The 20,142-nt window shown below is 47.1% G+C and overlaps 1 protein-coding gene across 4 annotated transcripts in view; it reads right to left on the minus strand.

Moving 5' to 3' along the window:
* The window catches only part of ADCY8 (adenylate cyclase 8), a 159,254-nt gene extending 139,687 nt beyond the window's left edge, over positions 1–19,567 (minus strand). For 2 of the 4 annotated variants that reach the window (XM_039845878.1, XM_039845879.1), the window contains exon 1: positions 17,437–19,567. In XM_039845878.1, coding sequence (XP_039701812.1) covers positions 17,437–18,402 — 966 coding nt within the window. In that variant the 5' untranslated portion in view covers positions 18,403–19,567. The remainder of the gene's footprint in view (positions 1–17,436) is intronic. The other 2 variants (XM_039845882.1, XM_039845880.1) reach the window with 1 other exon arrangement.
* Between the last annotated feature and the right edge of the window lie 575 nt (positions 19,568–20,142).

The raw sequence follows: 20,142 nt of genomic DNA on the forward strand, positions 1-20,142 counted from the left end.
GAGTGATTTAATTCATGAATTTAATTAGTCTGTACCATCCAGACCCGTAGATGGAAGAGGAGGATGACTATCTCATAGGTAGCTTCCTCCTTTCTTCATTCATTTTGTAAATATTCATTGAGTCCCAAATATGATGTAGGCTCTGTTTTAGATTCCAAGAGCAAAACAAAAAAATAACTAAGGTGCCTTCTCTATGGGGCATCTATTGGGGACCTTAATTTAGACCAAGTAGTTAAAGGAAAACCTCTGATAAATGAATTACTTAAATGAAACCTGAAGAATGAGGAGGAGTTGGCCAAGAAAAGAGGCAGGCAGCAATTCCTCCGGGGGTGAGGGGAGGGGGCGGGGGTCGGGGGAAAGGTGGCCCCACAGTATGTGGTAGGAAAGGGCCCCTTGAGTGAGCTCTAGTCTTGTGTACTCTGATGCCCTTGGGGGTTGAATCCCTTCTAGATCCCGGTGAAAACCACCGGAGAGTTCCACGGAAAATGATTCTCTAGCCCTATGTCTCTGCCCCGAGACTCCTTCCACCCGGCGATGTGCACCAGTCAGAATTAGCTCCTCCTCGCCAGCCTCCCTGCCATCTCTCCCTTCTTCTCCCTGTGTCGCAGATGGCAGTGTCAAGGAGGTGGTGGCGGCAGCTCCTAAGGAATTTTTTTGGTGTGAGCATGAAGGAGGCGTCCTGTAATGTGATGGTTACTATGGCAATTTTTATTGGGTAATTGAGTTTGAAGAAACATTTTGATTCATCATTAGTTACTGAGCTAAAAATAGCAGCTTCCCAAGAGCTTGTTTTCTGTTAAAATGCATCTGTTGTGCAGGGTTGACTAAGTACAGTAGCGACCAAAAACTGGAGCGTTTTCTCAAGTCACCTATGTCTTGCCAGTGACTCTCCAAGGAAGCCCATATTATCTTCTGCTTTGCTTTACAAAAAGGGTGTTTACTGTTACAAAGGAATATCACATTGATCTAAGAAAGATGAAAAAAAGAGTTTCTAGGACAGAGTCGAGTAGCCCAATTCATAGAGAAGGTGACTTTATATGGAATAACTTTACAAAGTTTCCCAACTGTTTTACAGGGTGGGAGGGATAAAACGGTTTCCCAGCACTGTTTTCTCTGATGAGGACAGAGAACAGAATGCCTTGAAAATGACAGCTAATCTGCGGACAAACGTCAGTTGACATCTGTAGTAGGGAATAAACATCGGCTAATCTGTTCACAAGGGTTTAGTTTACCTCTGCTTTTCCAAGTGTGCTTATTTAACGTTTGAATCAAATAAAATGTTTTTTCCAAATGTAAGTACATGGTGGCTATTCGTAAGTGCAGTGTGTTTTGGTCTACAGTGCTGAGTTATACACTTTGTGACACATTAGGTAGTAAAAATATAATAAAAGCCAGGAACATAAAATGTCTCCAGCCCACAGTGACTCACGCGCAACACCACCCCGTTTGCAATGTTTTTCATAAATATGCTCATTCTAGATTTGAATCCTCATTCCGCCGCTGACCACAGCTAAGCCTATTTCACCAATTTAAAAAGAGTGGGACAATTAACCTTCCGGGATTGCCACAGGATAAAAGACGGTCACGAACGGAAAAGCCCCACCACAGTCTCTGCGACTGAGACTGAGCGATGCAAAGATCTGCTTCTGAATCCCCAGCTCTGCCTTTGCTAGTCTGGGAAGATGAGGTATTTACTTAACCTCTGTAAGCCTCAGGTTCCTCATATATTAAATGGGACAACTGTACCTACTTCATGCGGTGTCGTGACAGAGAGAGGAAATTACATAGGGTCCTTGGCCTATGATAAGCATTCAGTATATGTTAGCTGTGACTATCAATAGTAATTTCTATTCCTTTCTCATTGAGACTCTGTGTTCCTTTAATAAGGGATATGTGTCATACTTAATTCTTTTGGACTCCATAATTCTTTTGGACTCATGTGACAATGTCATTTATTTTGCAAACTGGGACACTTTTGAGCGTGAAAGGAGACAGGCATACATCTGGAGTGTCCTGGACACACCACGATGTATGGGCCTCCTACCCGTGGCATACACTGCTGGGGGAGGCACAGGCCAATTGCCTGTCTTCAAACTCCATTCCCAGGCGATTGCTTAATAAAGAGCAGTCACTTCAAATCAGTAAGCGTACAGCTCTGGGGATGTGTCAGTCAACAAATCAGTCTAAATCCCTCCATCACCCTATGGGGACACTGACGATAAACAAATAAATAAAAACGCATAGCATTTCCCGTGCACCGATGAAAAGTGCTATGGAGAAAAATAAAGCCGATTAAGAGGAGAAGGTAAAGAGAGGAGAAGCGGGCTCCTCCTTCCTGTGGGGTCAGGGACGGTATCTCTGATATGGTTACATCTGAGCAGAGATGCAAAAAAGGGGAGCAAACCGGTCAGGCATCCGAAGGAATGATGTGGAGTAAATGTTCCATTATCAGCAAACACTCGTAGCCAGTAAAAGGGATAAAGAAGGATGATCGATAAGACACGAGCTAGTCACCTTTACAGAGACTTTAAAAACCCACTTCCGATATGCCTGCTGTCTGCTCTACAATTCGGGCTATTCAATCTTTAAACAATTCGTGACAGATAGCTGTATCCAACTGTGACCATTGCAAAAATAATAGTTAAATTTATTAAGTTTCTCCTAGATGCCTGGCGCTTTATAAAAAATATTTTCCCCTTACAATAACAGGTCAGTATGGGGGTTATGACACCCACTTTTCCGATGAGAAATGTGAGGCTCGAGAGGTGAAGACACCTGTCTGTGCCCACGGCCAGGCGGTGGGGGCTGAGAATGAACCGCATCTGCTGACTGCAAACGTCCAGCCCCTTTTCCGAAGACTCTGCTTTTAATCTCTACGTCTAGAGAAGAAGCCTGTGTTGGTCTGAGAATGAGAAGAAACATCCAGACCCAGTGACTGATGGAAATCCCTTCCCTCATGCATCACCCAGCCAATATTTCTTCAGTGCCTAGGACAGGCCAGGCGCTGTGCTCCACTCCGGGATGCAAAAAACGACACAGTTTCCTATCTGTGCCCCTGCCCTGCTGGCAGCAGAGCCAAATTCATTATCGGGAGTGGTAGAAGGAAAAAGTGATTTTTTTTTTTTTAAATGGAACACTGTAAAGGGGAGGGCAATGTGGGGGGTGGGCAGTGATGCCACGTGGAAGAGAGGTGACCAATTTAAATAAGAACGTCAGGGTAGATGCTCCCCCTGAGAAGGTGGCTTTCCAGCCAAAACGTGGAGGAGGAGAGTGAGTGAACCATGCGGACGTCTGGGTAAAGGACGCTCCGGGCGGAGGGACCAGCCGATGGTAAGGCCAGGAGGGGACACTCGAAGGACTTCTAGGAGAGACTGAGCTGGAACTGAGTGAAAGAGGGAGAGAGTCATGGGACACAGGGCCAAAGAAGGTGGGGGCCGGAGGCGGATCTTGTGGTCCCCTGAGGGACAGCAGGCTCATCCAGCACAAAAGGGGAGCCGTGCTAGATTTGGGGCAGAGGAGGGGCTGACTTGCCTATCTCCTCGACTCAGGAGTTGTCCCCCAGAAAGCCACTGGCCTGTCTGCCAGAACGGGTAGGACACAAAATGCAGGCTGCCTCCTGATTCCTTCTGAAGTTTTTTAGCCCTAAGAGTCCCGCTCCTGCCCCCATCCAGGACACTGGGGACAGGAGTCCTGCTTCAATTCGAAGGGGCCTTTGGTGGCCTTGACCATCCTTTCAAACTTGGAATGTCTGTGGTTCTAGAAATCCAAGTCCGATGACCACAGGCATTCAGATTGGGGTTCCTCGCTCCCACCGTGAGTCCTGTGGACAATGGCCTTGTATTTAAGTACAGGAAGTATGTTTGTGTAACTGCCCTCTGTGGTCTGGAGGGAGAAACACTGAGAAGCCAGGAGGCGGCAGGTTCTGCGTGTGCTGCTGGTAGAGCTTCCCCTCTCCTGGGGTTTGGGGGGCAGCCGCCAGAGGGCGCTGCTCTCACTTGTACCGCCAGCCGGGGGTCTGACACCACCGCCAGCCAGGGGCAGGCACAGGAACTAATCAGCAATCACGGGCCGATAACAGCTCATTTCCTCTACCCAGTAGAGTTTTGCAAATGGTGACAGAGATGCCATGTGGGAAGGGGAAAAAATATTCCCACTAGGTAGTGAACAGCGCAGGAACGGGAGGCTGCCGGGGGTCTGGATGGGAAGAGGCCTTTTGGGGCTGCCTCGCGTCTGAGAAGCAACAGGGCTCGTCCGCTAACCAAGTTACACCAGCTGCACGCTAAACAGCAGAAAACTTAAAAATAGAAATTATATTACAAATGCCAAGTATTTTTCTTTTTTTAGTATGAGAGCTCCGAGCAGATTATTTGGCGTCAGTGTTGGTTCAAAGGAAAGAAGTGAGCTTTGAAATACAGGTTTCTCCTTCAACGTTTCATCAAAATAGTGGCTCAGTGGAGTTCCAATACTGCCTCCTTTAACTATTGCTTAGTTTTTAAAGGTCAAAGAGAACACTCCGAGAAAGAGAAATCGTCCTTTCTCTCTCTTTTTGTTTTGTTTCCTTTGGTAAAATACACCATATTGGAGAAATAACGTTTGTATTAAACACAGTCTCTCAGCTTTCCATCAAATGATTTGGAAAGATCAGGTAAAATATCACGGGCATACATTTGCATTAACCAGGCTGTTTGCTGGTGGTGCTATGGCCTGAGCCTCCTACCAATCTTTTCATTTTGGCTGCGATACTCTCCCCAGCAGCCCTGTTCATTCGTTCATTACTTACGGACCTGTCCCCAAAGTGGAGCAGACAAACAACAGTAGGACTCAAAAATCCTTCTCATTAGTCTGTCAGTCTGTCTGTCCGTCCGTCCGTCCGTCCGTCCATCCATCCATCCATCCATCTGTCCATCCAATCCAACATTAACGTCGATTTCTTCTTTGAGGTCAACACATCCTATATGTGTACTTGACAACGCAGCTTTATTGAGATTCGTTGTAAGAAATAAGCAGTAAGAGTAATTACGTTTAATAAAACTGGGCGTTGCCTCTTTCATAACACCATCTCTTTAAAGACTGTGGAAGCCACGAGTATTTTTACCAGCACATAAACTATGAAAAGAAGAGCATAATGATTTTGTGCAGGATTGCTGGAGTTACAAATTGGCAGATTCATCGGGTCATCTTCCCTTGGTACGATTCCTGTTCCGCTGCTGGTGCCGAAAATATTTTATCTGCAGATTTTAGCCTTATCCAGTACTTGAGACAGAGAGAAACAGTCCAGAAGCCTGGCAGAAGCAGCAACCTGAACCCTGGTCCACCAAAGCTTATCTCACCTTCTTGAACACTGAAATTCTATTGCCATACATCCTCTAAAGAAGCCAGAAGTACCAACTGGACTTTAACTCCAGCCCCACGTTAATCCCCTCCCTTCCTCCCTCCCGCTCTTCCCTCCCTCCCTTCCACTCTCCGTCATAAATAAATAAATAAGTCAAGTATGGGATACTGAGAAGATCCTGGTGAGCAAGCAAATCAGACCCATTCTCTACTTCCATTGCACTTACTGTTAGGTAGGAAAGACAGTCGCAGGATTAATAGACACACACACACACACACACACACACACACACACACACACACACACACACACGGCATATGCTTCAAGAAAAAAGAGGGGGGATTTAAAAATGTGATTAAGTTGCAACCGAAGGGAGGGCAGGGAAGCTCCCCAGAAAAGGTTCCTTGAGCTGAGAATAAGGGAAGAGCATCTCAGGCAAAGGAGGAGTAAAAATTCAGACAGCTCAGAGGCAGAAGAAGGCACGTGTGTCTTTCAAGGAACTGAATGAAGGGCACTGCGTCTCTGGGAATGAGGAGGAGATGGAGAATGCCACCATCGGAGGGAGACACATCAGACCTAAAAGGTGGGTGGGTCCCAGGACAGAGTTCCGCCTTTGTCTGAAGAGCAGCGGTCTAGGCCGTCATCATAAGAAAATCACCACGCTGGTGCCACCGTGGACGGTAGGTTGGAAAGGGTTGAAAGGAGCAGAGACACAGGTGGATAGACTTGGGGACATTCAGGACTCGTCAGGAACTTGCGATAGACTGGCTATGGGAGCTCAGAGCGGGAGAAGGGACAGGGATGCCTGGGGGCTTTCTGGCTGTTGACTTCTGTCCTGTGTTGGGCAGAGTTCCAACCCAATGGGAGAGCAAGGCAGCCTGCTCCTGGGTGACAGCATTCGACTCATCTGTTTCAGAAATAATACGACTACTGTCTAGTGCTTGGATACTGGTGTTTATTGGTTCAAACTCTTTCATATTCATCGACTCCTTTCATATTTAAAAATGGTAAAGTTTTGGCAGCAGGCATCTTATTGTCATCTTGTTATGGATGAAGCACCTGATGTAGAGCAGGCTTAAGGCAGTTCCTTAAGGCCACAGTGTCTATATCCTGGGGTCCGCAGACAACAAAAAGGAAACCACAAAAGCCAGTCCCCCAGCTGTGGATACTCAGGCTACGTAAGCGCCCAGCTCTATCACTTCTAGGCAACGCTGGCAGAAAATGGCTTGTTGATCACAGCTGATATACACATTTGAAAAAAGCCGGATAGGTAATTCTGATAAGCACCACCAAGTCACTAATTAAATATTCAAAAGAAACCGTTGTCTGTCAATTAAATATCTCAGTCACTATTCCCTTCAAAACAAATGGACTGACTAAAAAGACGCACAATTTTACAACCCGGTATTGTCCGTCATTAAACCACTAGAAGAAATTAAATATTAAATACCGTCTAATAAGTAATTCTTTCAGCATTTGCTACATCATTACTCATATTTCTCTTCCTTCTCGGAGGTCACAGACCTCAGCAAGCCATGTTTGCTATGGGAATTCTCATTATCTGATTTTAAGAGACAAACAAACCAAGAAAGCATACGAATCCCCACGTTCACATTCATTATAACTCATGGGAATAAACACTTTAGAGCTATGGGGAACCTCAAAAATGATTTCATACTGATAGAATTTTAGAGCTGTGAGGAATTCATTTCGAGACTGAAACAGGTCAAGTGGTCTGTGCATTGCTGTGCCTTATTAGATGTAAAATCCTAGGTTCGTCTTTCGATGACTATGAGGTGCTACTTTCAATGCCATGTGCTGCCCTGAGCTCCATAGAGCAGTAACAAGATTATAAGGATTGCTACCATTCGGAATACAAATTTCATTTGTCTTCTTCATTACTTCTAGTGCATTGCCTCTGAAACTAGCAGAGTTAATTGAGATAAAGTGGCCTTATAAGACCGTCAGATTGAGGGGCAGCTTTGAAATGAGACAGGTGTGGTTTAGAATACCTTATTACTTGTACGTCCGAAGGGAAATGATGTGACTACCCTGAGCTCAGTCTCCTTGGCTCTCAAGAAAAAGCAGCAGCAATGCTGATGCTAAGACAACTGTTAGGGCATTTACTCATCAAGCCTCTGCTATGAGTGTCCCTTGTGATGTGGCCATGTCCATTCCAAGGATGCACAAAAGGACGGAGCCTAGCCTCAAAGAGCATGTGGTTTAGTAGTAGAAACAGACAAGGCAGCCATAATCCTGGTCTTACCTGCCAACTCCTAGTCCTCCTTCAGGTCTTAATTAAGAAATATTTTCTCAGTTTGAATCTGGTTCTTTCTTTTAATTAGAAACCAGGGCCGGGACTCGGTTGAGGCAGGCTAGGTGCCCAGGGCACACGGTGGCAGGAAGTGCTTCCTCTCAGGGCTGTACAAGTGCAAGGTCAGCACCTGAGAGTGAGCGCCTCTCATCTTCGCATCCTGGATGCCTAACTAGCCTCTATCTAGTCACCGCCTGGCGCCAAACCACGTCATCTGGCTTTAAAGCACTTAACCTGGTTCTTATCTTTCTCATAAATAGAGTAGTGGGGACACTATTCATTTGATGTTGACTGTCTGGGGCCATGAACCCATTCTCACATGAGCTGCCCACCACCGACACCTTAGGAAGGCTCACCCAAGTGACGGGGAGGGTTTGACTTTGAACTTAGGAGAAAACAAGTGTGCTCTTACTGGTTTTGGTTCTATTTCTTGAACTGACAATAGAAAAATGAACTAAGTGGGATAATGATTCACAAAACTGAAAACAGAAGACTTATACTCGTAATCCTTTTTGGACTTCATGAAGACTGCTTCAGTTAACTAACTGCCTTGGGTTTCAATATCCCAAACCAGGCTTTATTTGGGTTTTAGGCAGTCTACAGACAGACTGGCCCCATTAAGATACAAACTGGTCTTTATGTGATAGGTTTTAAGCTGTGGGAAATGGTGGACAAAGCAATTATCCAGTTACTGTGCTCAGCAAAGTCAACGGTGTTGTTCAATGGCCTCCTCTTAGGAGCGAGGCTGACTAGTTGAGTGCTCAAAGCCAGGTAGGAAGGTTGAGGCACCTCTTGCCCACGGCTGCAGCTGAGCGAAGCCAGATGGTGAACATCCACTGGTGACCGGAAGGGAGCACCGCTGGGAGGTCAGGTCGAAGAAGCAATTCTGCATCTATCACAAAGCAGAGACGGCCTCAGGGAAGTGTTTGTGTTGGGATTCAGAGCTGGGGTGCTGAGGAACCCAGGAGGAAGCCAATGGCAAGGTAAGACCTGCATTAATACTTGCGCTCCAGTTTGGATGGGCTGAGTCTATTTAAAATATTCAGGAATGGGCAAACACCTATGGATAATACGAATAATTTAGGTCCATATTTTTTTTTCCCTAATTTTTAATTTTCTTCTACTTTTTTTTTTTTTACTTAAATAATCTGGATAATCACTTGATTTTTTCTACTATAAATTCGTTAATACAAGCCTAGTGAAAACTCAGCTTATGGCTTTCAGCCTAAAGCACTTCATGGGATAACTCTGGGTGTGTTTTTCCTGTCTTGACCAGAGAAACCGACTTCTGTTCTCTCACTGGTTCTCATTTCCTGTGGATGACTGTGTGATCAAGGAGAAGGAGATGGCCATGGAATAATCATTCCTTCCATTCACATAGAAGTACGGTAATTCGGAGCTACCCATGGGCCAGGTGCTACGCTAGGTGGTAGGGACCAAAGATGAGTAGGGCACACTCCTTGACCTCCTTGGGCTCATGGCCTGGTGGGCACATGGGAACGTTACGTTGCTCTGACGAGGGAAAATGCATTGTGTGCCAAGAAGAGGGAATTAAGCCTTACACGAGCACCTCGTCTGCCCACCCTTGTGTGCAGATGGGTTGCCTCGAGCTCCAAGGCCAGCTGCTCTGTTTTTAGCTGGGGTCACTGTGAACACAGAGCGGCTGGAGCGTCTGGAGCTGCAAATCAGCCTGACCTTCTCCACACATGGCAATTGCTCCCTCATGCCAGGCCTCCTGGTCACCAGGGGTGGGGCGCATTCAGTTTGTAATAAGGTGATAGGTAACTGTCCAACGTCTTAGCCTTTCCCCAGAGTCCTTTTACATTCGTCACTAGGATGGAATGTCCATACCCATTTACATACCCAATTTCTTCTAGAGTCTGACCTTTCCTTTCACGCAACTCCTTAAAGAAATCCACTGCAGTTTTGATTTTTTTTTTCGTGCTTTAGAAGTCTGTAGTAAAAGCAGCCCGAGCCTTGTCTTTCTGTAGAATATTTACTGAATGCTGTGTTCCAGACATGTTCTAAGAGCCAGGCACAAACCTCCCACCTCTGCACCAAACTCCCTCCCCAAACCCATTCAAGCATCGGCCTCATTACAGCAACAACCTTGACTGTTTAGTGCACACAGCTGTGTTGCAAAACCCAGAACCCAACAGGCAGTCAACAAATACTTGTTGAACAACTTACCTACTCAACCTCATTCTTCCTAATGCAATCCTGAGTTTTTGAGGGGTGGTAAAATCTAATCTCTGTTTGCCATTCTCTCTTGCTGAGGGAGTGGCCTTGTGTCAGAATTTTGGCCCCCAAAATATAAGCAGACATCACTGGGCAGGGATTCCAGAAGAGCTCCTAAAGTGGCAGCCAACTCAGTGGGCAAATGTCCTTTGGCCATCTTGGCCTCTTGCCCTTTGTCCTCTCCTTCTTCCTGCCTGCAAAGCAGCCATGATGGCTTGGACATGCAGCCAATAGCTTTCGACTGACCTTGAGGAAAAGACTGCCCACATGGGAATCTCCCTTAGGCCATCCCTTGTAGACTGCAGTACAGCTTTCCCTTGAATAATCCCTTGACGGGGAGCTCAGCACTTCAAAAAGCAGCCCTTTGAGCATATCTGTTAGTTACAAAGCCTCAGCTTCAGGTGAACCCAAATCTCTGGTGCTATAGCAACCACCCATGGGTCTTTACTCTGTTCTAGAGGACGGCATAACATACGTGGTCTTTCTTCATTATAAAAGCACCCCCAAGTATTTGAGGACACCCACCTTCTATCCTCTATATCCCTTCTATCCCCAGGCCTCTCTATGTTCTTCTTCTTCTTCTTCTTCTTTTTTTTTTTTGGTCCAGTTCTGTTAAATTTTTTATGCTTCATTTCTTCTTCCCATGTTCTGAGTTAAAGGAATACGTATATTTTGCTTACGCATTCCCTAATACTTAGTCATCTATTGTATAAGCAACCACATGTATTCAGCATTAGATCACACACAAAAAAAAGAAGAAAAGATTCTGAAATGGTTTACTCCAGTCAACTGGAAGCAGCTGACACAGGACAAGGATGTGTTGTTTACAAAATGGTTCAAAAATAGTTCTTGATTCGTGTGAAAATTTTAGACTGGCATGCACTTTATACAGAGATGGCGGTTTTAAAAATTTACTCATTAAAAAAAATCAAAACGTGAATATGATTTAATTTCACATCGAGCTCATGTCTTCACCATGAATAATTTTATCATTTCCTGATTTAGGAGAATTTTGGTCTTCGAACAAAGAGTTGAGGCAAAAAAGTCAGGAAGTGGGATGGGAGGGATAGAAAACCCCAGAAACTAAATAATGTGCGAGGGATTGTACATATTAAATATGTGATCTAGGTAAATGCAATTCGAATATCAAGTCACAGACATGCCCAATGAGAGTCTAATGCAGAGACGTCTAAGAAACAACGAAGCACAGGTCTATCTGACAACGAACACGTTGGGTTATCATGCCAGTTCATTGATGGAGAGGTGGTCACACCGCTGCATTCAGTGTCAGAATGCAACTTTTATTCCCCCCTCCCCGGAATGTGGCCAGGCCTCCTTTAAAGCGTCTGGCAGTTCAATGGTTAATTCATCTACTCCACATTCTTTCTCTACCCTGCAAGGCTGACTGTGAAAAATCTTGCAGTGAGAAAAGCTGGCTTCCAAGTGCTGCTTAAGTGACCTGACTTCTTAAAATAGTCCTTCATAAACAAAACTCACATGAGATAATTTGAGTGTGTAAATCCAGTTATGCTTCCTGGGGAAGCAGAGGGCAGATTATTCTGGCTTCCACGGCTCTGCTGTGGCCGACTAGGTAAAGCGGCTTCCTCTGCTAGAGCCCCAAGAAAATGCCGGGGAAGAAATTATTTACAGAACCCATTCTCTTGCTAACTGAGGTTCGAATGGATAGATCACAGAAAATTCGCCAATCTTCAGTTTCTGTTACCTCAAATTCCAGCCCAGAGAGAGCAAAGAGCACACTTCAAAAGCAATGTGTCAAGGGAACTGATATGCTGTCCAACTGTGTATTCTGGACCTGCTGTTCTCCCAGGGAATCAATATTATGCCCCTTTGTTGGTGAGGAAAGGTTTGAGATGAATGTTGCAAGTGCCTCCTAAGTTCTGAAAATAAACACATGTAGGACCAACTGAAACAGACCCACTTGTGAAATGAATAAATTAGCATCCTAAGAAATATTTAGACAACAGTGAAATATCACATCAGCACGATTGTAGTAGTGTCCTTTGATTACACACTAACAGCAGCACTGAGTTTGGGATAAACTTTTTTTTTTTTAAAAAAAACCTTTTCTTTATATCCTGGGTTTCATTTGTTTTTGAGGTGCCCTTAAAATGTCATCAAACATCAAGGTGTAACTATGACTAATGTATTGGTCCTACTTAGCATGACATTGCAGCAGCTGCTCCAGAAGTAAAGACCTCCCAGTCTTCCCAGTTCTAACCTAATTATGCTATGACCCACTGATAGCAGTCAGGTGACATTGCCAGATATGAAGGAATACACATTTATAATTCAATCTCGCAAAGCACGCACCCTACAATCATTTTACAACTCTCCATAAATCAGATGCCATGTCTATTTGCAACTCCAGGGCAAAGGTGTCTAACATCAGGCTGATTGGATTTAATTGGTCATTTTGGAAGTCATTAAAAATATCCTTTGCAAAGTCTACTCCCTATCCACCACCATCCCAAAGGGAGAAAAGAAGGAAAAATTAGAACCAAAAACGACAGTCTCTGGGTATTTTTCACAAAAAAGAATATTTCCATTTTCTGGCATTCAGAGGAATCTCTTGGGGATGTTGACACTCAAATCTGTTTTTGAAAGTCATTTTCTCAGACATGCTGGGATGAGGCAATTATTGTTTTTGAAGCCTACGTAAATTTGCTAAAGGAAAATGTACAGAAAGGGAGATATTTGGGGTTTTACAAAACGCACACCGTACCTAGCGAAGTGCACTCATTTAATGGTTATTTGTGTGTTTTGAAGTGAGTTGCTACCTTGATATCAACTACCCAAGTGAAATGACTTAAATTACATCATCTGGTGTACATTAAGTAGGCATATGATTCTCTTTACTTGATTTGAGTTAGACAGAGAACTTACACACTTACATTTAAATTGTTCAAATAGGATTGGAAGTGCATTTGAAAGCACACGCAAAAGCCTGTTTTTTTTTTCCCCCCCGATCTCCATCTATTACTCACACCATAAGCCACTCTCTTACACAGTACAAACAAGACATTTTCCCTAAAAATGATTTTTCAAAGGCCAAATAGTAAGCTAAAAGTCCTTGCTCTTAGTCAAGTTTAATGACCACGATTTAATTAGAACTTTTCTGGCTCTCGTCTCTACTATTTGATGGGATATGTGTAAGACAGGCATGAGAACACTGCATGGACAATTCCAGTCTGACAGCATGACCTTGAGCGCTAACTAACCTGGACTTGCATACCTGGCTGCCTGTGCTTCTAGAGTTATCTTGAAGAAATTACTTCTGCTCTGACACTTCTGCTTATCTACCTCACCAAGAGGTTACAGAAGACTAATTAGCCACAAGCTTTAACATTTTAGAGTTGTCCTAGAGGAAAGAATAATACAGCAATCTTTCTGGTTGCCCATATTGTCTTTCGGTTTTCCAATAACTAAATGATTTTCACCATCTCATCACTAATGAGCTGAAGAATGAGCACGAAAAAAGTTTTAAATGTTAGGTAGCTCATATTATTGTCACCAGCAATTAAAATAGAGGGAAAATGCTAATCATGGCAATAGGGCTTGGAATTCATCTGCTCCAATGAAAGAACCTAGCAAATATAACCTTATCATTGACATATTGACATTTGATTGATACATATAATGTCTTTTGGTAATGGATATACTCATCTAACAGGATAAATAATTTGTTTAAGATGGAGGGAGAACCTGTGTCTCACAGGGACCCTGGACCAAGACATTGGCATCACTGGTTTAAATCCCATTCATGAAGCTGATTTAACTTGAAATGAGCGAGGCAGGACTGCAGCCCATAATTGAAGTGTTTCCTGCAGCTGAGCTTTGTCAGTGTGAACGTAACAGGAGCCCTTAGGACTGGGCTCTGGACCTTCTAAAGTTTCCTCGGTATTCCCAATGCCGCTTTGGACCTAGAAAATAGGTGGGTGCTCACAGCTGCCCTGGACAATAATCTCTGTTCTTGGGCGGGCAACCCATGACCTCAGTGAACTTCTCTGTTCACCGAGTGGAGCAAACATAAATCATTTCTTCGCGGATGGCAAGGAACTTCCTCAGTGGCCCCTTTTAAGTTCCATCTTGTACCCACAGTGGAAAGCACATGGTCATCTAAACACAGGATGCTGTCTCTTCACACAGGGCATCTGCAGAGATGTGCAGTTTGGCTGATACCCTGTCAAGCCACAGATATGATAATTCCCTTCACCAGGGGAAGAGGAGAAGTGGGTTCCTGAAGCTCGGATTAAGGGAAGGCAATCATTGGCTCATTTGTTACTTTGGAAAATGGCATTTTCAGTGAAATGAAACAGATGCTCATGCGTGTTGATTGCATATACGTTCTAGTTTCCTGCTTCTCAAAAATGCTAAGTTAAATGTGAGCCATTTTCTTAACAGGAATCAAGATTAATGTAGAGCAAGATGATATCCCAGTGTTTGTGGCCTTCAGTTCACAAATTTGTCTCCAGCTGAGAAAGATGATGAGCTTACTACAAAGAGACTATTCGCAGGAATATGGTCATTTTTCTCTCATAATTTCCCTTTGGCTTTTTCGTTAAATACTATTTCGTGTGCTATGTGGAGTATGACTCTCTTGAGCAGTGAAACAGGTACCCCTCACTCTTGAGCCATTTCAAGTGCTTATGTGTTTAGAGGAACAAGCCCTAAAGGGCCTCTGATGAAAGACTGGCTCTGGAGCTAGAATTCGAATCCTGCTCTCACCACCTGCCAGGCTCATCATCTTTGGGACGTCCCCTTAAAGTCTCTAAGAATCAGGAATTTCTTCCCTAAAATGAAAATGACACCATCTGTTTGTCATCATTCGATGTGATAATGTATGTAGTTACATGTAAAAGATTGTACAAATGTAAAGGATTATTATTGTGCTTTGATTCCTCCAAAAGTGTTTACATATAAAAGACTGCCTTACATAAACTTACATGTGTGTGTGTAGAAAGCTTCCACCAACACAACATCAGGGAATGTGAGTATTTTATAATACTGCCTATGCAGTGAGTAGTCTTGTTCATTCAGTGGCTGTTGAGTACCTACTATGTACCTGGCCTTTTTCAAGGTGCTAAGGATAAAGTGGTAAACATGACAGACAACATCTTAGCCTTAAGGTGTATACTATCAAAAAGGGAAAACGAAACAGTATCTATTCAAAAAATCACAGATTTTTTTTTTTTTTAAGCAATGCATTCTCCACTCATCCATCCGCAGGATATAAGAACCTCTAGAGGGCGCCAAAGGAAATGTTTTGCGGCCAAAGATAGGCAGGTTCTTTCAGCACCTAAGGGGAAGGAGAGCGCCCTGGTTGTTCCTTAGAGTCCGACGACAGACTCACGCAACGGAAGTTTGTCTACAATTCCCAGCCAACCAGAAAGTTGAATCGGCTCGGTCTGCATGTACCAGGACCTTGGTTTCCACAGTAAAGGGTTGTTTATGATGAGGTGTGAGCGAGAAGACATTTGGGGGTATTTTTATTCTACTGCCATCTGGTAGTATTTGAGTAGAGTATAAAACAAATATGGAGCCAAAATTTACTTTCTGGATTCATTTGGCAAGAAAAATGTCTCTATATTTAGAACTCAGAAAATATTCATCATTGGCCACTTAGGATGTGTTATGCTAAATACTATTCCAAACTGACTTGATGAAATCTTTTAGTAATGTGTACTAAGGAAGGCTGTGTTTGAAAAGCAATAAGTTATAATAACTGGAATTTTATGAAACTGATCAGATAACTATGATATACTGTGAAGACAACTCAGTGAAAAAAAGAAGGGAAGAGAAAGAAGAGAGAAAGGGGAAAAGGAAAGAGAAGCAAGAGAGGAGAAGAGACATCTGCTGATGTCTAGGTACATAGTGAGGAAAATGGAAAAAAAAAGAATTAGAGAGCTTGGAAGAAAGTGAGAGGCTCAGACAATATTGGGGTTCAGATCCATCTGCAAATAAGATTGAGAAGCACAGTTAACATATAATTTTATACAATCCCAAATTGAGTCGGATATGGGTATTAAAGGTTCCTGATGATTTTGAGAAAGCATCCATTCTTGTCTCTAATGAGGAAAAGTTCAGCTGGTCCGCCATTACTAACTGAGGCTCTCATCACCCCATCTCATGCCTGATGATCACGGCCGCATACTTGATACCCTCTTTCTCTGCCTACGAAGCCTTCAAAAAACACTGTAGAAGCGCCCAACGAGATACCGAACGTGAGTGGATGGAGAGAGAACCACCGAAGAGAAGAGACTCCCAGACCGACTAGAAACCCAGAAGGTCGACAACGGATAAAGCACTCTGAGGGGGCTGGCGCTCTAAACAACACGGGTGATTTTCGGAGGTGTCATACCAGTTTATTCTAAGAACCATCTACTCAAACCTGACCGCAAGGAAGAAGAGTGTTTAAGCTTCCAATACAGCAGAAGTGGCATCGAGGCTGAGGCCAGAGCAGGAATAGACAAAGCAGTCTCCTGTCCCAGCACCTCCCATCTGCCTTCTACGTGAAAACCCTTCAGCTTGCATTTCCCTCATTTTTATAGAGAAGCCCCCAAACTTAGTGTTCTGTTACCTGCCAGGCATTTGGCTAGGAAAATGGCAGACCATTAATTATCTATTGGTTTTAATGAACTTAAACAATAGAAGCACTGTCTACCTTCTCCTTCACAGACAATGGGAACTTTATTCACACAGACACATCCATATTTAATGGGGAAAAATAGGAAGAAGGGGGAAGAAAGGAGAAAGAGACCTAAGAATTGAGTTCTGCCTAAATATTTCAAACCATCTATATCAAAACGCCCCTTTTCAATTAAGCAAAACTTGCATTTTTGGCCAATGACATTCCCTCTCCCACACACACACACCAGCACCAATTCCTGAGGTTGATTTACTCAAAGCACTGGGGCTGGGTTTTGTAAAAGAAAAAAAAAAGATATCATTTTAGATCGCCAAGGCAATAAAGAATGCTGAGATACAACATGTGTCACAGGACTGTCTGAAGGATTGGGCGCGATCATATAAGCACGGGTCCAAACATCAGCAATTAGTATGTGTTTAGCAAATGTTGATTCCTTGCAGAAGTGAGGATTTGATGCGCAACGATACACAGAAACCCAGCTCTGAATCTCCAGGTCTCTTCCAATACCCTGCTGTGACTCCCATGAGTAAAGCTGTTAAGGAATGGGTCACCTTCTAAATCGGGTACTTCTCCTCCCCTTCTGTCTCCTGCTCCAGAGGCTGCAGACCTTGGGGCATGTGTGCCAGCAGAATGAAGCCTACTTCTTAGCTGATGTCAGAGAAGAATTACTCACAGAATCAGAGAAAGGTAAAGTTGGTAGAAACTTTAGAGGTCGTTTCGTTCCAATTATTCTAAGCGGGGGAGATACACCATCCACTATTATCCAGGACCTCCTAGGAGCAAAGCACTGTGCCAGGCTGGGGGAGGGGCAACCCTGCCTCTCAGAAAGCTATTACTAAGTAACGCAGAGGAGGCAGGGGGAAGGGCAAGGCTGGCAGGAGTTACCTGGTTGATGGAAATGACCGCCAGCCGGGGGATGACCACTTGGAGGACCACCTGCAGCAAGGAGGTGCCCAGGCCCGCTAAGATGGCCCAGGTGAGCGGCAGCGGCAGCATGCTATAGGTGGCGAAGAGTGTGAAGAGCACATAGCCAATGCCATCGCCCAGAAGCCCGTAGCCAAGGCCTGCTGCCAAGATCTGGGTGGTCATGGCTACCCAGGTGACCACGCCGCTGTACTGCAGGTACGTGTGCGAGGTGGTGTCCTTCCTGACCACCACCAGGGCGCAGATCACCACCTCGATGCCCGTGAAGAAGCCTAGCAGGATGCCCTTGAGCGGGTCCATGGGGGCCGAGGCCAGGCTCAAGTGAAGAACCAAGAGGGTGAGTTTGGTCAGCACGTCCAGCACATTCATCACCACCTCGGATTTGCGCCTCTGGCCCAGGAAATAGCGCTGGTACAGGCGCTCCAGATCCCGGGACTTGAAGGAGTTGCGCAGGGTGGGAAAAATGACCCCTCGGTAGCTGTAGCCCCCGCTGAGGAAGAAATCCGAGTTGCTCGGGGCGCAGTCAAGGTGCAGGAAGCCTAGGTCGCCCCCGCCCCCGCCGCCACTGGCGCTGCCGCTCCCACTGCGTTCCGGGAAGACTTTGGTGCTGCCGGTGCTGTGTGCTCGCTCCCCGGGGCCCAGCGAGTAAAGGGGCAGCGCCGAGTCGCTGGACAGCTGCGACGCGTGGTGGTTGGGGCCGCTGCCTGCCGGCTCCGAGCCTTTGCCCGAGCCTCCGCTCCCGCCGCCGCCGCCGCCCCGGTGCCCGTGAATGAAGCGCTGCTCCGTGATGTGCCGCACCGCCGTCTGCCACAGCAGCCGCTGCGGCCGAGAGCCGCTCTCGCCGTCGCCGTCGCCGGCCGGGGGCGTCGGGTGGATGGTGTAGAGTTCCTCGCTGCCGCTCAGGCAGCGCACATCGGAGAGCTCCATGGCTCCGGGCCGCAGGAAGCGGGGTGCAGAGCCGGCGGGAGGCGGCTGGGGGGAGGGCGTTCCTGAAGCCCCAAAGGCGGCCTGGTAGGAGCTTGGTGGCGGACTCTTCTGTCCCTTGCCGCCCCGTTGCAGGAGTCCTGGGCAGAAGGCCCCCTGCACGTCAGGTCATAGTGCGATCTGGGGCAAAGGGCGCCTGTAAGACCGCCGCAGACCCCTGCGTCCTTGCGCGCCGCCCTCCCGCTAACCCGCGCAGCTTGGGTGCGCGGCAGCGGCGGCTATTTGTCCACAGAAGCCGCGGCGCTGCGAGCCACGTAGCCCCTTTCCCGGGCTCGGGCTTCTCGTCTGGCTCTCGGCTCAGCGTCTTGGCGCAGCCTTTGCTCCCCAAAAGGCGCCCGGGCGCCGTGTTTCTGCTGCGCGCCGGGCGGGTCCTGGCTGCGGCACTGGGCTCCGGACGCCCACGGCTCGGCGGCTGCCGGGGGCTGGCCTACGGTGACCGGCGGCGGCGATGGGTGTGAAGTTAGCAGCTGTGGCTGGAACGGAGCCCTTCGGAGAACTCCATTGCGCCGGGATGGGGAGCCGGGGCGGAGCTGGGGGCGGGGGCAACGAGCGGGGAGCCGTGGGGGGGACAGTGCGGTGGCTGGGTGCCCCGCGGGCGGGTTGGAGAGGTGGTAGCCTCAGAGCTAACAAGTCACCAAACAGTTAATTTGAAGGAGGGAGTGTGCTGAGGCACCCTTCTGGGCTCGTTTCTGGCTGTCTCCACTTCCTGCGCAGGCTCTGGCCCGACGCATCCCTCGGGGCAGGGGCAGGGCCTCAAGGTCCCAGTCGCGGCTGTAAGGCGAGGTCAAGTCTAACGGCTGTGCTTCCGAGAGGTCGCGACACACAGTTCCCATTCCCCTCACTTCGCTGTTTGGAGTCCTTCTGGCCAGGAGCTGGGAGGAGCGGGAGGCGGGGGCAGGCGACAGTGGGGTGGGCTCCAAAGCCAACAGCTCGAAGAGAAGCCACCGGTGCGGATCCGAGGCTTGGTGGGTGCGGCGGGTGTGAGGCTTGGGCGAGACAGGAGACCCGAGGTCGCCGGGAAGTCGACCGAGACGCCTCGGGGTCCGGGGAAGCGTCGCGTGCCACCCTGGCGCTCTGAAGCGTGCTGCGGGCGACAGGGAGGAATTTGGAGACCGGTCAGATGGGTCAGACACCCGCGGAGACTTAAACCCTCCCTCGCGCCGAGCCACGCCCCCGTAACAGGGGGGTGGGGTGGGAGTGGTGGCGCGGACGCGGCCCCCAGACCTGGTCCGCACGCCCGGGATCTCGAAGGCAGCAGCTCGGGCAGAGAGCGGCGTGGCAGAGGACGGCTGCAGGCTGGGGCGGGCGCGGCGTCCCCGGCCTTGCCCCGGTGAGCCGACCCCGCGCTCCAGCTGGCCGCGCAGGCCGGTTCCTCGCTGCTCTTTTTTAAGCACCGGCCCGGGTCCTCCGCAGGTGCGCAGCCAGGACTCGTAGGCCGCTTTGCCCACGGACTCCCAGAGCGCAGTGCGCGAAATTAAGGCTCTCCTTTCCGCTGTCACCACCTAAGGGTCTTTCGGCAAAACCAACTTTCGGGCTGAAAAGCAAAATATCCCAAGAAGCCGCAATTGTAGGAGCAGGCAGCTTCCTGCGGAGCGTCTTAACTACACCAATCCGGAGGGGTGGAGGGCGCGCCCCCGACCGCCTGGCACACCAAGTTTCTGCCGGCTCACAGGAGGGGTCTAG

This window comes from Pteropus medius, unplaced genomic scaffold (assembly GCF_902729225.1).
Source record: "Pteropus medius unplaced genomic scaffold, Ma_sr-lr_union100, whole genome shotgun sequence".
Taxonomy (NCBI): Eukaryota; Metazoa; Chordata; class Mammalia; order Chiroptera; family Pteropodidae; genus Pteropus; species Pteropus medius.